General features: G+C 51.0%; 1 protein-coding gene across 7 annotated transcripts in view; it reads left to right on the top strand.

Annotated features, from left to right (window-relative positions):
* LOC143362565 (cytosolic carboxypeptidase 1) overlaps positions 1-18,361 on the top strand; it is a 43,503-nt gene extending 25,142 nt beyond the window's left edge. For 6 of the 7 annotated variants that reach the window (XM_076802846.1, XM_076802844.1, XM_076802841.1 and 3 more), the window contains 5 exons: positions 15,116-15,368; positions 16,192-16,316; positions 16,451-16,603; positions 17,105-17,241; positions 18,107-18,361. In XM_076802846.1, coding sequence (XP_076658961.1) covers positions 15,116-15,368; positions 16,192-16,316; positions 16,451-16,603; positions 17,105-17,216 — 643 coding nt within the window. In that variant the 3' untranslated portion in view covers positions 17,217-17,241; positions 18,107-18,361. The remainder of the gene's footprint in view (positions 1-15,115; positions 15,369-16,191; positions 16,317-16,450; positions 16,604-17,104; positions 17,242-18,106) is intronic. The other variant, XM_076802840.1, reaches the window with a different exon arrangement.
* Positions 18,362-19,291: the final 930 nt, after the last annotated feature.

Below are 19,291 nucleotides of genomic sequence, written 5' to 3'. Positions count from 1 at the left end.
ACCGCGATCCGCGGCCGTCCGCGGCGATTACTCTGTCGGAATCAGCGCATTTTTCCGGGAAATTGCTGATCGCGAACGCGTCGACGTGATCGCGTCGCTCCCTTCGGATCCATCCGGATTTCCTCTAAGCCCGGCGACATTATAAATTCCATCGGCCGGCCGTTAATTACTCGGACAGGCTGGCGCACGGTCCCGCGGTCGCCAGGCATAGGCATCATCAGGCATCATCACGGCGATCACGGGAGCGATCCGCGCGCGCCGCTCGGTATGCATACAGGGTGTTGTTTGGCCGAACGGTTGGAAAAATATATCACGGGTGTCACCGCCATTTTACAGCGGACTTTCAGCTGATATTGTTATTAAATTCCCACCTGTTGCCGAACGCTCTGCATCGCGGTGCACGGTGCAGCGATGGAAGAACCTCCATGAAAGTCGGCGCGCAGGTTCGCGCCGTGCCGATGCGCGAGGAGGTTTGAACCGGTTCCCTTGTTAAGCCTTTGGCGCCGTCTATTCTTATTCCTCGGTCTCTTTCCGTTGCTTAGTTTTTTTCCCCCGATGCCCTCTATCTGCCCTCCCCCATTAACGGAGAAATCCCCCGAGAGAAAAACGTATAATCGTTTCGCAATCGTTTAAACGCATCCGAGCGAGCGAGCGAGCGAGCGAACGGGCGAGCAAGCGAACGAGCGAGCGTACGGAGCGGATTTTTCCCGCGTTTAATGCGCGGCTATGCGCTCGAGAGGCTAGGGGGACGAGGCCAAGGGGAGGTTCGTTCAGGGTCCTCGGCGTTAATTACCCCAATCTCGGCCGAGTAGACCGCCATTACGATACCGAGAAGGCTCCCATCCCAGGTATCTTCCCTTCGTAACGAACGATTTTCATTCGCGGGAACGAGCGCGAATCCCGATCGCCATTGGCACGTTATTAATATGGCCGCCCGGGCCACGGTCGCAAAAATCCGGTAATTGTACGTTCTTTGTTGCAAATAGGGCGATTTTGGGAGCTTCTGGTAGGCTTTTGTTAGTTTTCTTTTACACCGAGACGATATTTATTCGACTTTCTGCGCTCTTGGTTTCGCACAACTCGAGATCGCTATGCCGTGGAACGTGTCTCTCGCGTTGCAGGACTCCAGCGATAACAAGAATTAAAGGAAGGCTCGCAGGCAGAACCCCTTTGTCAGAAGTTGTCGACCGGTAAACTGGGAGCCTGCAATTTTTTCCGAGTTTCCCATCAACCCTTTGCACTCGGAGGTATTTTGACTGGAGAACATTTTCCCCAATCGATTCCGTCTATTTTAAGGAAACGGCCCGTCGTTCGCCGACTCCTCTCGACGAGATTCCACGGCGTAGCTGGTCGTTTGCTGGGGCCGTTGGCGCGGGACCGTATCGGCAGGCCGCAAAAAGGCCCCGCGGCTCAAGGTAGGCTTCATTTCTGACCGCTCGCGTCTTCTCGCTCGAGGGATCACCCGCTCCCGGGATACGTCTTCCCGCGGTCGGCTCTTCTCTCTTTGTCTCTCTCTCTCTCTCTTTCTTTTCTCCTCGGTTACGATGGCAACCGGTACCGAAGAAGAACCGTGTCTCCTCGTCGCCGGTATCCTGTAACGTCGCAGGATCATCGTCGTTTGCGCGCGAGCAGCCAGAACGTCGTCTCGCGTGACATCCGGAAGACCCTCTTCTCTCCCTCCGTATCGTCTCGTGTCCCGAGAGCCGGCATTTTCCCGGCGTGGACGCGCGGCGGGTCCGGATTTAGGGGCACGATAACTCGCCGGGACAGGTTCGCGCGCGGCGAGCACGGAATTACGGGAGCCGGCGTGCTTCATCATGGGACACCAACACCCCGTCGATCGTAAATAGAGGCGAACGCGACTCCCGTGAGAATCGCACGTGGGCTTCGAGAGGAGCCTGTGCAATCTTCGAGGCCTTCAGCGCCGATCGATTCGATCTGTAACGAGAATCCGACGCGATACCTCGCGAGACGCGTTCGAAAGATGGATGATCGACGATCAGGGGCCGTCTCATTTTCCACAGCGAGACCCCGGGAGGTACGCAACCGCGTTACCCACCCCTGAATGAGACGTCTTCGGGGTAGTCGTCCGTCGGTCGTCGCTCCCTCACTATTTTTCTACTGTATACATTGGGGCACAAATCTCTCTCTCTCTCTCTCTCTCAAAGTGATCTCTCTTTGTATATGTCGTCAAGATCTGGATGATAAACTCCGTTACTGCTCGCGTTACTTTCGCTGTTATCGGAAGCGGAAAAAGAGCAGCTCGTACTCTCGGAGAAGGGAATGGAAATTGCGCGACTTTTGCCGATGGCACCCGCGAGGCTGGGAGGACCCTTCTCAGGGTCAGGTGTGCTGGTGCCATTATTTTTCGCGGGGATTCTCGAGCGGACGACGGGCTTCGTTGTGGGGCTCACGAATTTACTGCGACCAGGTTCGGTTCGTTAACAAACACGACTCTCGCTTATCGGCTTGGGGAGCCGCAGGAGCAAAAGAAAGCTCTGGTCGGGATCCTAGGCGCGCACGGAGAGAGAGAGACACAGAAAGAGAGAGAGAAAGAGAGAGAGAGAGCAAGCCCCGTGGGTCGTTGCGTGGGTCACGTTTTGCTGGTACGTTGGCGCAGGTCAGTTTAGCAGGTCGGATTCCCAGCGACGCATGCATTCCCACGGGAATGCGGTCCGTGAGCTCTCTCGTCGAGTGCACTTAGGTCCGGCGATGCCTACGGGGCCCTGGTCTGTTCTCGTGGCCATATATCGGCGAACGAAACGAAAGCAGAAGCTCGATCCTGGATAAACAAGCGATCCTCCACCGGCCAACCTCTCTCTCTCTCGCTCTCTGTGTTCTCTCTTTCTCTCTGGATCGTCCTCTTTCGCCATTTCCCTCGGTCCTGCTCGCACGAACGAGACGCTAGAAACAACTTCTCACAGCCGAGAGCCAAGAAGAGAGGCTTGGTCCTTTTTTGCGAAAACAAAAGCAAGAAAACCCTGTGTGCTCGAGCTGCGGGCAACTCTGCTCGACGAAGAGCCAAGAGAAGAAGAAGACGAAGAAGAAGAAGAAGAAGAATACGAGGATAAGAAGGAGGCGCACCGGCGGAGGAGGCGAAGCAAGAGAGGATGCTACAGGAGGATTCTCGAGGTCTATTTCAGGCCCTGCCAGCAATCGCTATGTAAGGCCCCCGTTCTTTCTATCTTTCTCCCTACTCCTCGGAGTCCTCTGTTCCTTCTTCTCCGCGTTAGTCCCTTTTCAACCGTGTCTCTCTCTCTCTCTCCCTCTCTCTCTCTCTTTCTCTCTCTGTGTTTCTCTTTCTTTCTGGTGATCGCGTTGGCTGTTCGCGTCGCGGAGACTCGGTTTTAGCCCGCGAATAGCCTCGACGTTCGAGTGGATCGCCGGAGCCATACTGGCCCGGAGGCTTCGACGCGCCATCGACTCTTCCATTTTGATACTTCTAGGACAGTGATCCTCGTCATCCTTGCCTCCTCGTGACTCCCCTGGCCCCTCGAGCCGGGCCCGGCCAGCCGATATCCATCAATATATCCGCTGGTATAACGCCACGGACTCTCGCCGGGCCCCGCGTTCAACCCTCGCGCCCCCTCTTTTAAAACATTCCCGCTTCCATCGACGTACCTGTCGGCGATCCCGCCTCGTGACAAGAATTACAGTCGGCCCGGCGTTCTTTCGTTAGGCGAGGCGATCTACGGCCGCGGGATATATGATCGAACGATTATTCGCTGGACCCGCGGAAAGGATCACCCGCTTTTCGCCCTGCGACTCTAGAACGCCACGACCTTGCACGCTTTCCACCGACCATGAAAATGATAGGACACGCGACAGGCCACGAAACAGAGAGAGAGAAATTGTGATCGCGAGAAATTGTGATTTTCTCCGGAGAAAATCTCTGGAGCGCAGATCCCTGACCGTGGCGATTATAAACAAGTTTTCACGCCATGCGCGTGATGATGGAGGAACGGTTTCCTCTCGCCGAATTTTTATCGACTCGTCAATTCTCGCTCGTTAATCTCTGTCGAAGGTAGAAAAAACGAGATAACGGTGTTCGGACGGTCGAAAATATTGTATCCTCAAGGACGATCGACCAGGAAATCGCCGGAGGAAAGGAGCGCAGACGTCATCGGTCGTGCCGAAATCGGATTCACGTGACCGTGATATAATTGAGGTCTCGAGGCGTCGACTCCGGTTCCTACATTCCGGTTCGAAACGAATTTTACCAGTCGAAATAACAGTGACGTGCGCAAAATCCTGCCAGCTAGAAACAAACCTAAATTCCAGTAGTGTTCCGCTGGTAGAGCGCGGATGCGTTAAGAAACAATTCGAGGGCCGTTTTCGCGCGATTCTCGAACGTTTGCGCACCACCAGCGGCGACGGTATGCAAATCGCCTGTGCACCGGCCGAGCTTTTTGAAGAAGCGAGTCGCGCGGTGTCGCCTTGCAGCGTCGTCGCAGGGATGTAGATTTCATTAGAGATTCCCGTGGCGAGCGTGGCCGCGCCAGCCGGAGGAGGAATAGATTTCGCGGCTATCCGATTCGAGATTTAATTTAGAGACCCGACCAGACGTCCCGGACCCACGCTCTTCCCTGGAACCCTTTCTAGCCAACTGCGAAACGGCGCAAATACCGAGAAAGAACCTATACGATACAATACGACCAATCAGAGAAGAAGCGAGAGCCGAACGCTTTCGGAATTGGGTCTCGGAACTGGAACGGAACCAAAGGGAGAAAAAGAAGAGGACACCGGCTCCGACGGAATTAAAAGGACCGCTAACGAAGCGAATCTTTGACAGACTGGCCCCCGAGGACGAGGATCAAGCAAATTGATAGCTCCTGTTACCTGGAACGTTCCATAAAAGCGGGTGGACTCGGGTTATGGTTTATGGTTGACGAGCTGTGCGACGATTCGCTAACCGCTTCGAGTCGTGGCCACTTTGCCGGTTTCGACGACCTTGACAATGCATTGTCAAGTTCAGAGCGAGTCCTCCCCGCGCACGCTCGACCTTGCTTTCGACTTATGTATTTCAGTTGCACATGGGAACGTAGTTGAACGATATTTTTGTTAGATTCGACAAAAGAACTTGAACAATAGGAAAAATAAGATTTCTCGTATTTTTTCCCCCGGTGTTTCCGGTCGTCGAAAAACGTTGGAACGTTTTCCCGCAACCGGCGGAGATCCCTCTAATAATATAAATCACGGCCGGCCATGGTCCACGAATATAAATGAGCGGCGTGTAATGAACGGGGAATGCTAATTCAATCGTTTCTCATCGAGCCGCGGGGGAAACTTTATGATTTCCAGCGAATGGTTAATTGTTCGCCGCGTTTCAGAGCCGGCAAGACGCCGCGCCGCGCCGCGGCGGACGGTTAACTGCCTTCGAATCCGCCAAAACGAATCGTCGCCGGCCGGAGGATGCTCGGGCCGCCATAAATCTGCCCGCAAAGCAGCTCCTCTCTCAATTATATGTATACAGTGCGTATCATAATTATACCGGCGCGTCCATAATTCAGCGTCCGGATGGCCCGAGAAAAGATTTCGGCGACCGGCCGCCGTTCTTCAGGCTCGCCTACGATACAAGAATCGATGCTCTGGTATTCTGTAATCAAACGGGAAAGTACCAAGAGTGTTCGAACTTCTTCAAACATTCGAAAAGATTAACCCTTTGCACTCGAGTGGTGACTCTGAAGCACGTCTGAGAAATTGCTGTGGCATTATCTCAAAGAAATTACAAAATATATTACAAAATATTTGTTACAATACAACATTTTATATGTGTAAATCGGATCAGTTTCGTACGAATACCATGAAAATACTCTAAGACGGAAGAAAAATTTGGTTTTAGAATGAAAACAGCGCCGAGTGCAAAGGGTTAACACTAGGTTTACGGGACCCGTATAAAACGACGGGTTCTAATATTTTTAATTTACGGTTGTTGAGATTGTGAAGATCCATCTACGTGGAATTACTCAACAATTTCTTTGGGTATATATTATTTTTAAAATGTCTAAAAACTTGAATAAATACATTATTTTTATTTTCATAAAGTAATGTAAAATACTCGCTTTCAGTGCTCCGTAAAGCCAGTGTTAAGATAGGGTTCAAAACTGGTATTACATTTTCCTAGCAATCTGATGCCAACAGTGCAAGCAAGCACAGCACTGCCAAGCGATAGGAGGCAATATTATAGGGTAGTTTATTTTCAAAAGGTTAAGCGATCAGCAATTTTAAAGGGCCGCTGCATTTATGATACGCGCTGTATTAAAACGACGACCAGAAAAGAGGGGGACGAAGAGAGAAAGAGAGAGAGAGAGGGGGGGGGGGGGAGAGAGAGAGAAATGGAGTCTGTAGCCGACCTGTAACCGCAACCTGAACGTCGGAGGTTCACGGTTTCAGGTTCTAGGTCACTCTCAGTTGGGCCTGGCCGGGGCACGTAACAGCGGCAAGAACAGAACCAGGGGCCATAAGTAAAACGGTGGGCAGCACAAGGTGCATTTAATGGTCGTACACGGGCCACGGCTGTTATTATCATCCATTTCTGCATTCTATCGGCGATCACTGGCACTGCGGCGCCGACGTTGCCTCCGCGTTCTCATCGGCCAGAAAACGCGCGCCTCTACCCTTGCCTCGTTCGCTGAACGAGGCCCTTATTTTTAGCAACCATTCGCGGCCCTACGAGAACCGAGTCGCCTTCATTTTATTGCATAACGTGTACACTATTGCATACGTATCGCGTGCATTATTCTGCGCGCGACGCCTAGATCCGTTTCAATTCTTTCGTAGGGAGTCGTAAGAAAGCGAAGGGAAACAAAACAAGAATTTTTCGCGGATAATTGCAGGCGAACGAGTGCATCGTTTCGCCGAATTCCCACACGCGTTCCCGCGGGATATCTCCGACCACCGCGGCCGACGGTTTCCGCGACGCAACAATGATTTAGAGGACGCGGCAGGATCACGTGTTCCCTGCGTCGAGTTTCGCTGTTTCCCGTGGTACTCGCATTAAATCCTGCGGGAACAAGAAGAAAGAAGGCCCGTCTAAATATATGCGCGCGGCGCGGCGTAACAAGGCGTGGGCACGTAATCGCGCGCCGGTGTGTGTACGTTCGCCAACTGTCCTGCTCCGCGGCCCGAAGAAGATCCAGATCGAATCGCGAAAACAAAATCGTGGACCTCGTCGTGCGGTTTTTGCGAAGCGTGTTTCTCGGGTTCGCTTCTGTGAAACGTGAATTTCCTTGGTCACGAATTCCAACCGCGACGGGTCTGTCGCGCGGATGACGAGGCGGGATTCGAGAAACAGCCGCGAGGACAGGCCGCGCGCAACATTGTTCTCGTCGTTGAAATTGAAGATCACGGTGTTTCGTTGTTGTCGTGCTGTGCAACCGCGATTATCGCGGTTTTCAACGGTTTGCGGCTCGTAGCGAAGCGACGATGACCAGTTTCCAATCGAACGTTATCTCGGCAACAAAATAAGGAGCGGCTTAACGCGCGTTTCGGTCGGCGATGTCGCAGCGGATTGATTTGCGACCCCCTATTTTATTAATCCCGTGGAATCCGTCGTTCCGGTCGTTCGTGCTGCGAAACGCGGATTTTACGAGGGCCCGCGGGCTCGCCGCGACCAATCGCGCCATAGTAAAAAGCCCCGGCATTCCTCGCGACCCCTCGCCGCGCCGCGCGCGTTCGGTCCGCGTTGGGCCCAGAAAGGCGGGGGCGAGCGGAGCCGAGCGGGAACGAGCGCGCGGAAGGGCTGCTTTCCGTTCGAAGAAACTGCTTGCTCCGTCCGGGACGGGCAGAAGGGCCCCCGACACGGCGCGGCGCGGCGCGGCGCGGCGCGGCGTGGCGAATGAATCCGCCTGGGCCCTCTCTGCCCCCGCCCCTTGGCCTCCGCGGAAGAAGAACGGCCCCCCTCGACAGGCCTTGGCGTTTCGCGGAGGAATGTAAATCGGGGTCCGGTCACGAGTATTCTAATGCGCGCGGTCAGCCCTTCGCCGGGCACCAAGCGGAACGAACGTCACTCGGCCCTTCTCCGCGCGCGCTTCTCCCATAAGCGAGTTCCCCTGCTATCGAACGCGCGAGCTTCTTTCCGACTATACAGGGTGTCCCGGCTGAAATCACCACGCGAGATTTCCTCTTCTGCTCGACGAGAATTCAATTCTCCTCCCTGAAATTAACCAACTATCATCTGAACATTCGCTGCTAAATTAGTCTCCGCAATTCTGTGAATTCTCGAGGCATTCTCGAGTGGGGATAGCTCCGCGACGTTCATCGTCCAGGCCTCGGCGACATGTACAGAGAAAAATCACTGTATTCTAATGGGCAATCAGCAAATTTTTCTGCTTCGTTGGAGAATTACCGAGTTGAATTTACTAGGAAACCCAAGGACTGATAACGTAGTTATCGAATATCGTAGTTCGGGTACAGTCGTCAGGGTTAATGAGATGCTAATGACCGTAGTTGGGCGAATTCCCCATAAAGACGCACTTGTCGGGGCTCCGGGCACGGTGACGACGACATATGGCGCTCGTAGCAGCTCCCGATACGCGCGAGAGAACACGCTCGAGATAACAGCCACGGGAAGAAGGTGTTCGTCCAGGTAATTTGCACGCTTAAAAGAGGATGTGTCGCGACAAATTTAGCGCCCGCGTGTGCGTCGCCGCGCGGATTCCACCGGCGACCGAATCACCTCGTTAGCCTTTTCGAGGAAAACTACGCTCCGCTCCTGCGGCGGCAATTTTACCCGAGGAATTTATCCTTCGATTTATTCTCTCTCTCTCTCTCTCATCTCGAAACCAACGAGAGTACGCCCACGTTCGCCAATATTACGACATCCTTCGGTCCTGTGAAAGAAAGATCGCATTTAGATTGCGCAATCCGCTCGCGCGAATTATTCTGTCCGTGTGATTCTTTCCGACGTGTCGAACTCCGAGCGAAATAAATCGTTTGGACGAGGAAGATTTTATTTCTCCCGGAATGATTGTAAGAAAAGTTGTCTGGAGCTTCTTCTGCGCACAGCTCGCGGCGATTGAGATGTTAGAAACACATAACTAGTGGGAAAAAGATCGCGTGAAATTACAAACGAACATCGGGGGATTATTTTACAAAAAGAACGGTGTTCGGGTTGTGCAGAAAGCACGGACGCACAAACAGGAGCGCAGTGAATGAAAGGAAGCAGAACGGCGCGGCGTCGCGTGGAATGTAAATCACGTGGGACGACGAGCAAGGAGTGCGTGCGCGAGTTGGAATAACAGAAGCGCGGCGAGATGAGGATCCTCGAAGCAGGAGGAGAGGGGGACACGAAAAAGTGAAAAGAACCGAGGCGAAGTGCCGCGAAAGGAAAAGTGGTGGAAGGCGAGAGCGGAAACGAGATGTGGAAATGGACTGGGGCAAGAAAAGGAAAAGGAAGAAGCAAGAACGAATTATTTCTCTCTCCGGCTAGCTGTGGTTGTGCATATTCTAGGAGCCGGGGAAAAATCGCGGACGATCAGATGGATCGCTATTACGCGGCGTGCCCCGATCAACCGGAGGCTTCAGTCACGCTCGTATTTCAGTGGCGGAGGAAATGGATTTCTTGTCGGATCCGGGTGCCGTTGGGGGCACCGGGGGACATCGGAGGCAAGGAGAGAGAGAGAGGGTTCACCGGAGCGGACCCCGCGGGTTCCACGCGATCGAACCCCCGGATAACCTCGGAGAAAATGCCGCGAGGCGAGAAGAACAGATGAAACAAAAGATAGGGGCGAACCCGCGAAGGCGAAGTTCACGGAAGAGACGGTTGATACGTGGAAGACGATCAGGCGAAGGGGAGCCAAGAAACGTCGTTCCCAGACCTAACACAAGGGTCTCGGTTCTTCTACGCTCGCAAGAACGATCCCGGAGGATTTTTCCGAGTTCCGACAGCCCGTTCCCAGAAGTGTCGTGGCGGGAGCGCGTTTCCTCCCGGATAGACCCGGCCCGGGCGAAAATTATGCGTAACGGGACACCGACCCGACAACGTTTCGAGTGTGTCGTTTCGCAGATCGACGATCTCTTTCCTAGCAACACGGGCCGACGCCGCGCCGCGCCGGCCCGGCCCGGCCCGTTACCTCGCGAAGAACGCGCGCGAATCGGACAAGCTTCGGAAATATTAGCCGCGAACGCTCGCCTCCCGCCGAACGACGCGACGGGAGGCGGCGGAACGTGTATGCACGACGCGACGTAACACGGAGAACCGCTCCGCTCCGACACGCGAGGCGGATCGGAAGATTCGTGCCGCTTCGATTTTTTCGACGCGTCTCGAAGCGGCCGAGCATGATTGCTCGGGGGGACCCAACGGTGAGAATGAAACCGTGGGAGCAACATATTTCTATAAAGTGTTGCCTTCTTGATTATTTACACTAGAACTACCGAACCAGTCAGATTCACCGGTGGACGATTTCTTCTTTCACGGTTGCTGAAACTACGAAAACGTTTTCACGAGAAATTCTTTAACCCTTTGCACTCGAGTGGTGACTCTGAAGCACCACTAGAAATTGTTGTGGCATTATTTCGAAGAAATTACAACAAATATTACAATGTATTTGTTACATTACAAAATTTGTATTTAACAGATTACCAAACATTTAGATATTATATGTGGAAATCGGATCAGTTTCGTATGAATAAAACGAAAATATTCCAAGACGGAAGAAAAATTTAGTTTTATATTGAAAATAGCGTCGAGTGCAAAGGGTTGATATATCTCTTCTTTGGAGTACATGTTACCATAAACTTGAGCAAACTCAATCTTGCTGTTACTATAAAGGGATAAGTCTAAGTCACGTTTAGGGCTCGGTAGTTCTAGTCGTTAAAGGCTGAACAGATGAAAAACTAGGTAATTGGTAGTGTTACGCGAACGCGTCCGCGGCTAAACTTTTCCGAAGTCGAAGAAGAATTTTCTTCGTTGTGGCGAAACGCGTTGGACCTTATCACTGGTTATAGGGATAGGGCTGATAGGTTGTTTGACGTAGAACAGACTGATTTGAACAACAGAATATAATTCAAACTTTAACAAAATCTAATGTACAGTATGTGGTCGCGGAATGGTCGTGTAAAAAACGTGAATGATTTTCGTCTTCGCCGGACAGCTAATCAGCGTGATTTTCCGTGTTGATTGGCAGGCTGGTTGACAACGAAGTTTGCCATGAAATTTGCCGGATGGGGTGAAAGATGACCTGGGTCATACTCATAAAACCTTAACTCCAGGTATCTCGGAATTTACTCGATCGGTGGGGTCTCCTTTTTATGATTATTGGGGGCTACGAAATGTCCGAAAATTTGCCTGTAATAAACCGGATTGTATCTATAAACTAATGACTTTGGAATTACGGTTAGGGGGTGAGGCATTAAGTTTCTCGCTGGGTTTTTCCGTTGCATTGGCTGCGTAACAGGTAGTAGCATTAGAGATTACCATATGAAAGGAATCTTTTTTTTCGAGTCCTGTATCGAAGAACTAGGGAGATCCGGAGAAGAAGAGAATCTGAAGAAATCTGAAGGGACGCTCTTCGGGGTTTGTGTCAAGTCCGAGAATGACAATGGAGCCGCCGCCGCCGCCGCCGGAGGCAAGGTTTCCCGCGTGATTTACGGCCGATCGAGTTATGACGATAAATCGCTCGATCGTCGCTGATTAATCGCGACGCAACGGGCGGACCGAGTAATTCACCGGGTTTTTTACGGGAACGGTGATACGCGAAGCGCCGGTCGGTACCTTTGAAAATCTCACGGTGCCGGAGCCCCGGCCCGAGACGAGCGGGGCCGGTTAAGTGTAATTTGTACAAGATCTCCCAAGAGGTGAGAGAAGTTCGCGGTCAAGGCTCCTCCGTTCAAGTCATTGACATCGGCCGCTAGCACGAACACAGACTGATGTTGCCCATTACAACGGCCGGCTAATAAAACAGCCGAGAAATTCGTCGTGCAGTTCTGTCTCATTGTCGCTCGTGAATGACCCCCGGCCTCTCTGCTCCCCCTCTCTGAGGTTTCCGCGTCTTTTGTGACCGGACGAAATCGTGTTCATCGTGCCGGACACGATTTCGGTGCACCTGCGTCCTCTTTTTTTTTAGTCGCGAAACATTTTTGCTCGTTTATGGGAGAGCATGTTCCACGGTTCGAGTTTACTTTGCAAAGCTACGTTCACGCCGAAGCAACACGAAATTCGGAAGAGAAAAGTTGCGCACCGGGTATAGCAAAAGTTATTCACGTAATAGTCGCGGCACTCGATGGATACCTCCGGCTGAGGTCATCCATTTGGTATTCCAAGTTATGCTAGCGACACCGCGAGATGGGTGACTGCACATTTCCCTTAACAACGAATTCCGAATTATACTCACGCTTTATTCCACCTTCAACGTGCACGTCGGAAACGATTTTTATTCACAGTTGCGTCAAATCGTTGTTTCAAGGTTGCTCGAGGACTTATTTTCGAGGTTAGTCAATATTATTCCGAGAACGCAAAAGTTCCCCTGCCGGTCATGGGAAGCCAATACTCTGCAGGGGTCATGAGAATGCAGGAGGGTCATAGGGGAATGCAAAAAATCCCTACCCAATATTCCAGGGGTCATGGGAGACTTTAGACAGTCACATTCCAAGGGTACACATAATAAGACTGTGCAAAAAGGGACTCGAAATATTCGAGAAATAATAAAGGTACGCGAAATAAAAGGCACTCAATATTCCGAGGGTCACAGGAATGCAAAAGTCACAGGAATACTGAAGAATGAATATTTTCCAAGAGCCATGCAACATCTCAAGGGCACGGGGGAATGCGAGGTTCCCGAGAACCTGGGAGCATCCCTTCAGGTCCAGTGGCATCGTTGCGCGAGTGGCAGCATAATCTAGCGTTTCAAGTCGACGTGCTGAAAAGCGTGTATGCATAAAAAGGCGATCGCCCGTGGCATTGCTCCTGATGGAACGAACAAAAACTGTGCAATGAAATATAGTCTTGTTGCACGGGAAGGATATTGCTTTCGCGCGATGCCAATCGTCTCGGGTAAAAGTCATCGTCGAGGTGGTTTCTTCATCTCCGGCAACTTTTTCGTCGGCTCGAACGGATCCGTGACGAGGCACTGATCGCTTCTCGAAATAGAGATAAAGGTAACGGCACCGTGTTTAGAGGATCGTCCACGGAGAGAAGTTCCGTGTCTATCGTTCCCTGGTAATGGCGTTCGCGGGCGCAAAACGTGCGCGGCACGATCGTTCCGTTTCAATAGACGTGTCCGAGTGTCCAGAGAGACAGAGAGAGAGAAAGAGAGAGAGGGAGAGAGTGAGTGAGAAGAGCGTTCTCTTCGGGTTTCTTGTTTTCTTTCTCTCTCAACGTATTTCATCGGTCCCACGTTCCTCTCCGAGTCGCCGGACGAAATCTATTATCTCCGATGACTCTTGTTTTTCGACGGTTTCTGCGAATGCCGCCGGTGAACGTCCGCGACGACGGGAGGAGCGACCCTCCGGGGCTAGCCTAAGCGCATCATTATCCGCAGGTGTGCACCGTCACCGCGACGCTGCTGTTAAGTTGCTCTCATTGTTCCCCGGCATCTGCCGCGCGCGACGATATCGATCGTTAGCTTGCTATCTCGGACGTGTCGCGCGCGCGATTCGACTAACACCTCGAACACCGGAAGCGATTACGAGGCGTCAAATTGCTAATGTTTCTGTTACGTGGCCGATGTCCCGATCGGACGAACGATCGCCGATTCCTGTCCACCTGAACGCGTGTGACGATTGCTAATCTACCGCGCCGAGCGACTTCTCCTTCCCGTCTCACCGGACGATCCGTCTTATTTTTAACCCCTCGAACCTGCGCTCGTTCATTTTCATCCCGATATTCGGCGATTTTTCAAAATAACGTACTATTCCACCAATTGAGCCGCTCACTTGCCCCGGTCGATTAACCCTTTGCACTCGGCGCTATTTTCTATTTATTCGCACGAAACCGATCCGATTTCTACATATAATATGTAAATGTTTAGTGATCTATTGAATACAAATTTTGTGATGTAACAAATATTTTGTAATATCTTTTTGTAATTTCTGTGAAATAATGCCACAATAATTTCTAGTGGTGCTTCAGAGTGACCACTCGTGTGCAAAGGGTTAACTCCGTAAATCAGAAAGTGGAGAAATCTGATGAAACAATGTACATATGACTGAACGAATTACTTTGACACATGAATTTCAAATATTTCGAAAAGTGGAGCTAATCGAGTTGACCTGCGAACGGCTCGATTATTGTAAACGACGTAGAATAAGAGTTCGGGACTATAAGATGTAATTTAAATCGTTACCGTCCAGGGGCGGGAGCAATTAGGGTGGTGGAGTTTTCGATCGATTCCGAGGAAATCGCGAGGGGTGCTTAGTATTCGAGGTGTCGGACACCTGGTACATCTCGAACGATGTCGGGACGACAGGTAGAAAAGGTCCGAGTGGTTTGCAACGCGTTGCCAGAGTTGTGCCAGGGGTCCACGGTAGCCGCCCCACCATTAGCTATGCGCGACGCGGAGGCGTCACTTCCTCCGGACCGACTTCCGGCCGCCGGAAACGTCCTTCTAACCGCGGCTGAATCCTTAAATGAAGACGATCTCTGACGAGGCCTTTCTTCGCCCCGCAGCAACGTGCGACGCCGTCAGCGTGCGAACCGTCCGGGGAATTCTAAGACCTCGGTTCTCAGAAGTTCATTTCGCGCTGGTCGCACCGTAAAAAGCGGTGTAAACGCGACGATAATAGCCGCGACACACCGTCGATCGATTGTTCGACCGGGTCGCAGGGCGACCACTAACACATTGCCGACCCCGGCGATTGTTTAGCAATTTTTCAAACGGCCCCCACGGCTGTGATAATTTCGTCTGGAATTATAACGTAAAAATATCAGGAGAAATGATCCGATGACCGATCTAGGCGGAAAAAAGTCGTATTTCCCACCCAGATGCGTGAAGAGATCGGGACGATCGAGGAGGGCCGTGCGCCCGGTTTTCAGGGGAAAAATCTCGCGATTTTTCTGGCCGTGGATCTCGATTCGATCTCGAGGGCTTCGCCGTGTAATGATCGCTTCTCCCATCGGATCTCGCGCGCGCGTAGCAGAATACACGGTAACGAGTTACACTTTCGCTTTTGATTACAGTAATCGATACGGATTAACTAACGAGGATCTGAACAGGCGATGGAGCAACCCGAACCGGGTGCTCCATCCGGTGATCTACCACACGAAGGGACTGATGGAGTACTGCACGAGGGTGCTGCAGCGACCTCCCCACGTTTTCGTCGACTACCACGGCCATTCACGGAGGAAGAACGTGTTTCTCTTCGGTTGCTCAAGGTCGGGTTCTTGGAGCGCCGCGGACAGGGCGAAACCGGACCAGCCGGTGCAGTATTTGGTAAGGGACGAAAGAGGATCGCCGGCTAGCTGTAGTATTTTTAGATCGTAAGCGTTACGAGCGTTACGCCGCATCGCCCCACCGCTTCGCGCGCCGTCCTCGTCGGGCTTGATGCATCGCGAACGGTGATCTAGCGCGATCTACCCGACGCGATCCACGATCCATCGAGCTGCGCCCCGAGGACGCCGGTAATTTTCGGCCGACAACAATCGGCAGAGCCAAAAATCGTATCAGCAGCGACAAACTTAAGGGAGGTGTTAAAACCTTTCAAAAACCCTTTATTTGTACAGGGTGTCAAAAAATTATATGTCACGGCCACCGTAGCGTGATTCTACACCTAAGATTTGGTGGAAATTGACATAAAAAACTCCCCGCAAAATTGACCTTGACCTTGAAAATCAAGGTCAAAAAACAACAATTTGTTTTTTGTTTAATCGTGTTCTACTGGTCATAACGATCAACTTTGTGAAAGAAACCATGGGTCGCATCTCAACAGTTCTCTTAAAAAATGATGTTGCATTTCTTATAATTGTTGCAGTCAATTTTGCAGGGAGTTTTTTATGTCAATTTCCACCAAATCGTAGGTGTAGAATCAAGCTATGGTGGCCGTGACATATAATTTTTTCACACCCTGTACATCTACTAATCCAGAAACTGCAACTGTATTAACACGGATGCATCCTTGCAATCTGAATATTCATAAATTAAAACCTAGTGTTAACGTAACCGGTCGTCACGAAAGTGCGAAAAGGTCGTTGAAGGGCCTCTCGCGTGTGGTATAGCGTTCGCGAATTTGGCCCGCATTGATGCATCTGGGTTTCAGATGTTGCCGCACCTGATGCAAAGGATATCCCCGGCGTTCGCGTTGCCACTGTGCTCGTTCAAGGTCGAGAGGAACAAGGAGTCCACCGCCAGGGTAGCCATATGGCGGCAGCTAGGCGTCTCAAGGTACACGAAGCGTCCGACGCCGAGGATCGATGCGACGATCGTATCGATCGACCCGTCGATCCCCGGGCGTTTACGCTTGCGCGACAGTGATTTCGCTTCCTTCCGGTCTGACACACGACTGTTCGCTTTCGCAGGAGCTACACGATGGAGACCAGCTTCTGCGGATGCGATCAAGGAGCGCTGGCCGGATTGCACCTGGACACCAGACACCTGAAAGCGGTCGGCCAGGACTTCTGTCAAGCCCTGTCCATGATGAACGAGTGCGGCCAAGACTGGGTCATTGACAAGTAATTACGTTGCCAAGCCATAAACTGTTTGCTCTGCCGACCCCGCAGGTACCACTGCTTCGAAACGAGGGAAAACCTGGCCGGGGATGCTGAAGAAAAGTTGCTTCTCGCTGAAATTCTGGCTGAAACTTTCCCGTTGGTCTGGACGATGCGTCAGCTCTCCTACAGAAAATTCTAATTGGCCAGAAATTACCGGAACAGGGTTAACCCTTTGTCTAATCGGAAAGTAGTAACTGCCGCTTCGAATAAGATAGAAAATGATTCCAATAGGAGAACTAATAATTTAAGTAGTAGTTGACGTAAAATTGTACCGATACAGATTTTAAAGCGGACATTCAAGTTTCTGAGTAGAGTATGGTAGAAACGGTTAACAGGATAATTGCAGTGAACTTATGGGTAAAGTTGGTGACGTGGCAGGGTCCAAGTTCGCTCGTTTCACCTCGCTTCTGCGCAACGCTTCGCTGGGACGTCGTTTTTTAATCGAATGATTCTTGAACGCAGGTCGCTGGAGGAAGCCTGTTGTCCGCAGAAATGCGTTTCCGAGAACTCGAAAAAGATTTCGAAATGCATTCAGGACAAACCGGCGGTGTTCCATACCGCCGCGATTCCTTAGCAAACGAATACGTAGACGATTTAAGGCAAGGTTTGATTTACGTATGCGAGTGTGAAGCTTGATTACCGTTTTTCCAGCCGAAACCGCCTAACAACCACGCGGGAGCCCTGTAGTGTGTACCTGGATAATTCATTCGCTGACGACCGATGAAATATTAACATCCTCCCGGCGAACATTCGGATGGCTTGTACCAAAACGAGTTCGATTAATCTTTCCGCAGGCGGCGGATCGCCGTGGAACACAATGCCGCTCGACAATAATTCGCCACTCGAAACTTGCGACCGTATCGGTTTATTTCTCGGGAAGAAAATGTTCACGAGCGGCGTTGCTCGCCCGATAAAACGTACAAACGTGTCCAGCACACGTTCGCATTATTCTCGACCGTATATCATTTTCCAGAAAAGAAACGCGATATTGTGCTTCTTTGTTAGACTCTGCGGGTCTTCGTGGTCGCATCCAGTGAAAATTTCTATCCTTCCATTAGTTCGAGAAGTATTTATTAACGCTCTTGCGATTGTCTAATCTTCTTGGTATCGGGCAGTCTTTTCTCGATATACGTCGCAAATATCTGGCTGATAAAGGTCGCAGAACTATCCCCACTACCGCGGTGTATAACCGTGAGGGGTAACAAAGAGGGGCAAACATAATACGGGTCGGGTAGGACGTTCAGGTGGATCAAAGGATAATAGTGTGTGGCAAGACCTGTATTGTTGACATATATCGAGAAAAGAAGCTACCGGAGCAAAATTAAAGGAGCGTTTTGCATGCGAGAAGGGGCTAATTAATTTCGGCGGATGTTCCGAAGATATTGGGGCTTGAAAAACCGCATTTTTTTGTGGTAGATAGCAGCGGGCCGCAAAGTGGTTCTGATATTTTGATCCTCGTTTCAGGATCCCAATGGGGGAAGGCATTCCCGAGGAATTAGGGTGTATGGAGGGCGAGGCGTCGTCCAGCTGCGAGCTGGAGGAGTCCGACTGCGAGACGTAGAGGCGAAAGATGATGGATCGGGGATCGATGATGGGTCTCGAGATTCGCTCTCGCTCGTGAACAGGCTGTACAGGCACTCGAACAAATAAAACTGCTGCGGAGATATTCTGTACACTTTAATGAATTTTTATTTAAAACTCGTAACAAATGTCAAGCTAGTTTCTACCGGAGACAATTAACCTACCTAGAACCGAGAAGCCCAGTCGCTATACGGACGCGTAATTAAACATCTTCGCCATCGATTCGCAGAAACGTTGATCTTGAGCGTGACAGAGCCGCGGGAAATATCGGGGACAAGAAAAGGACGCGCAGCGAACATAACCGTGTGTGGTTAAACTTATTATAGAATCCGATGAACTCGGGACAGAACGTAACGCAGCGTGATCGATTCGACGAACAACCGAATAGAAGAGACTCGCAAACCGAAATCGAGGGTACGGAAGTCGAACGCGCAACCATTCGACGGTCAAAATTTAAGATTATTGTTTCTGTTAGATTTGGAGCAAAGAAGAATGCGCACGCGGATCGATCTAAAATTTGAACCTCCTCCAAGGGTCGAGTCAGTCTTCTACAAGGTCGTTTGACGAAAACGCGCGAGGTCTGTTAAATTAGCAAGCGATTTCATACTCGCAGACGCGCAGTGTTCCAATTTGCACGGACCTGGACGAAATTAACAATTCAGATTGGATCTGAAGGATTGAGCAGTTTCTTAACATATACCGATTTCACTCGACGTACAATTCTGTAAAATTTGTTCACCCTCGTACTTTGGTTGAACAGTAGCGCGGTAAAAATCGTCTGATCGTTCGCGTTGTAAAATTGAACTTGTAAAATCGTAATGGAGACACAATTCGTTAAAATCATGGAAACAACACCCTCGTACGTTCCTCGGCGTGAACAGAAAATCCGCTGGTTTCTTGTGCTGTGAAATGTACTTCTTTGAGCCGTGACGTTGTAAATGAAACACAGTTTGTCGATTCAAAGTGCAAAGTCAACTATTGCGTTGAAGATCGCGCGAGGGTGACGGAGTTCGTTTTAACAAATATCGAATACGCGTCTTTCGAAACACTGTGCGTCGGTCGAAATGG

This window comes from Halictus rubicundus, chromosome 17 (assembly GCF_050948215.1).
Source record: "Halictus rubicundus isolate RS-2024b chromosome 17, iyHalRubi1_principal, whole genome shotgun sequence".
NCBI classification, from domain to species: Eukaryota; Metazoa; Arthropoda; class Insecta; order Hymenoptera; family Halictidae; genus Halictus; species Halictus rubicundus.
Note: the sequence above shows the minus strand (reverse complement) of the source record. Positions and strands in the feature narration are given on the sequence as shown.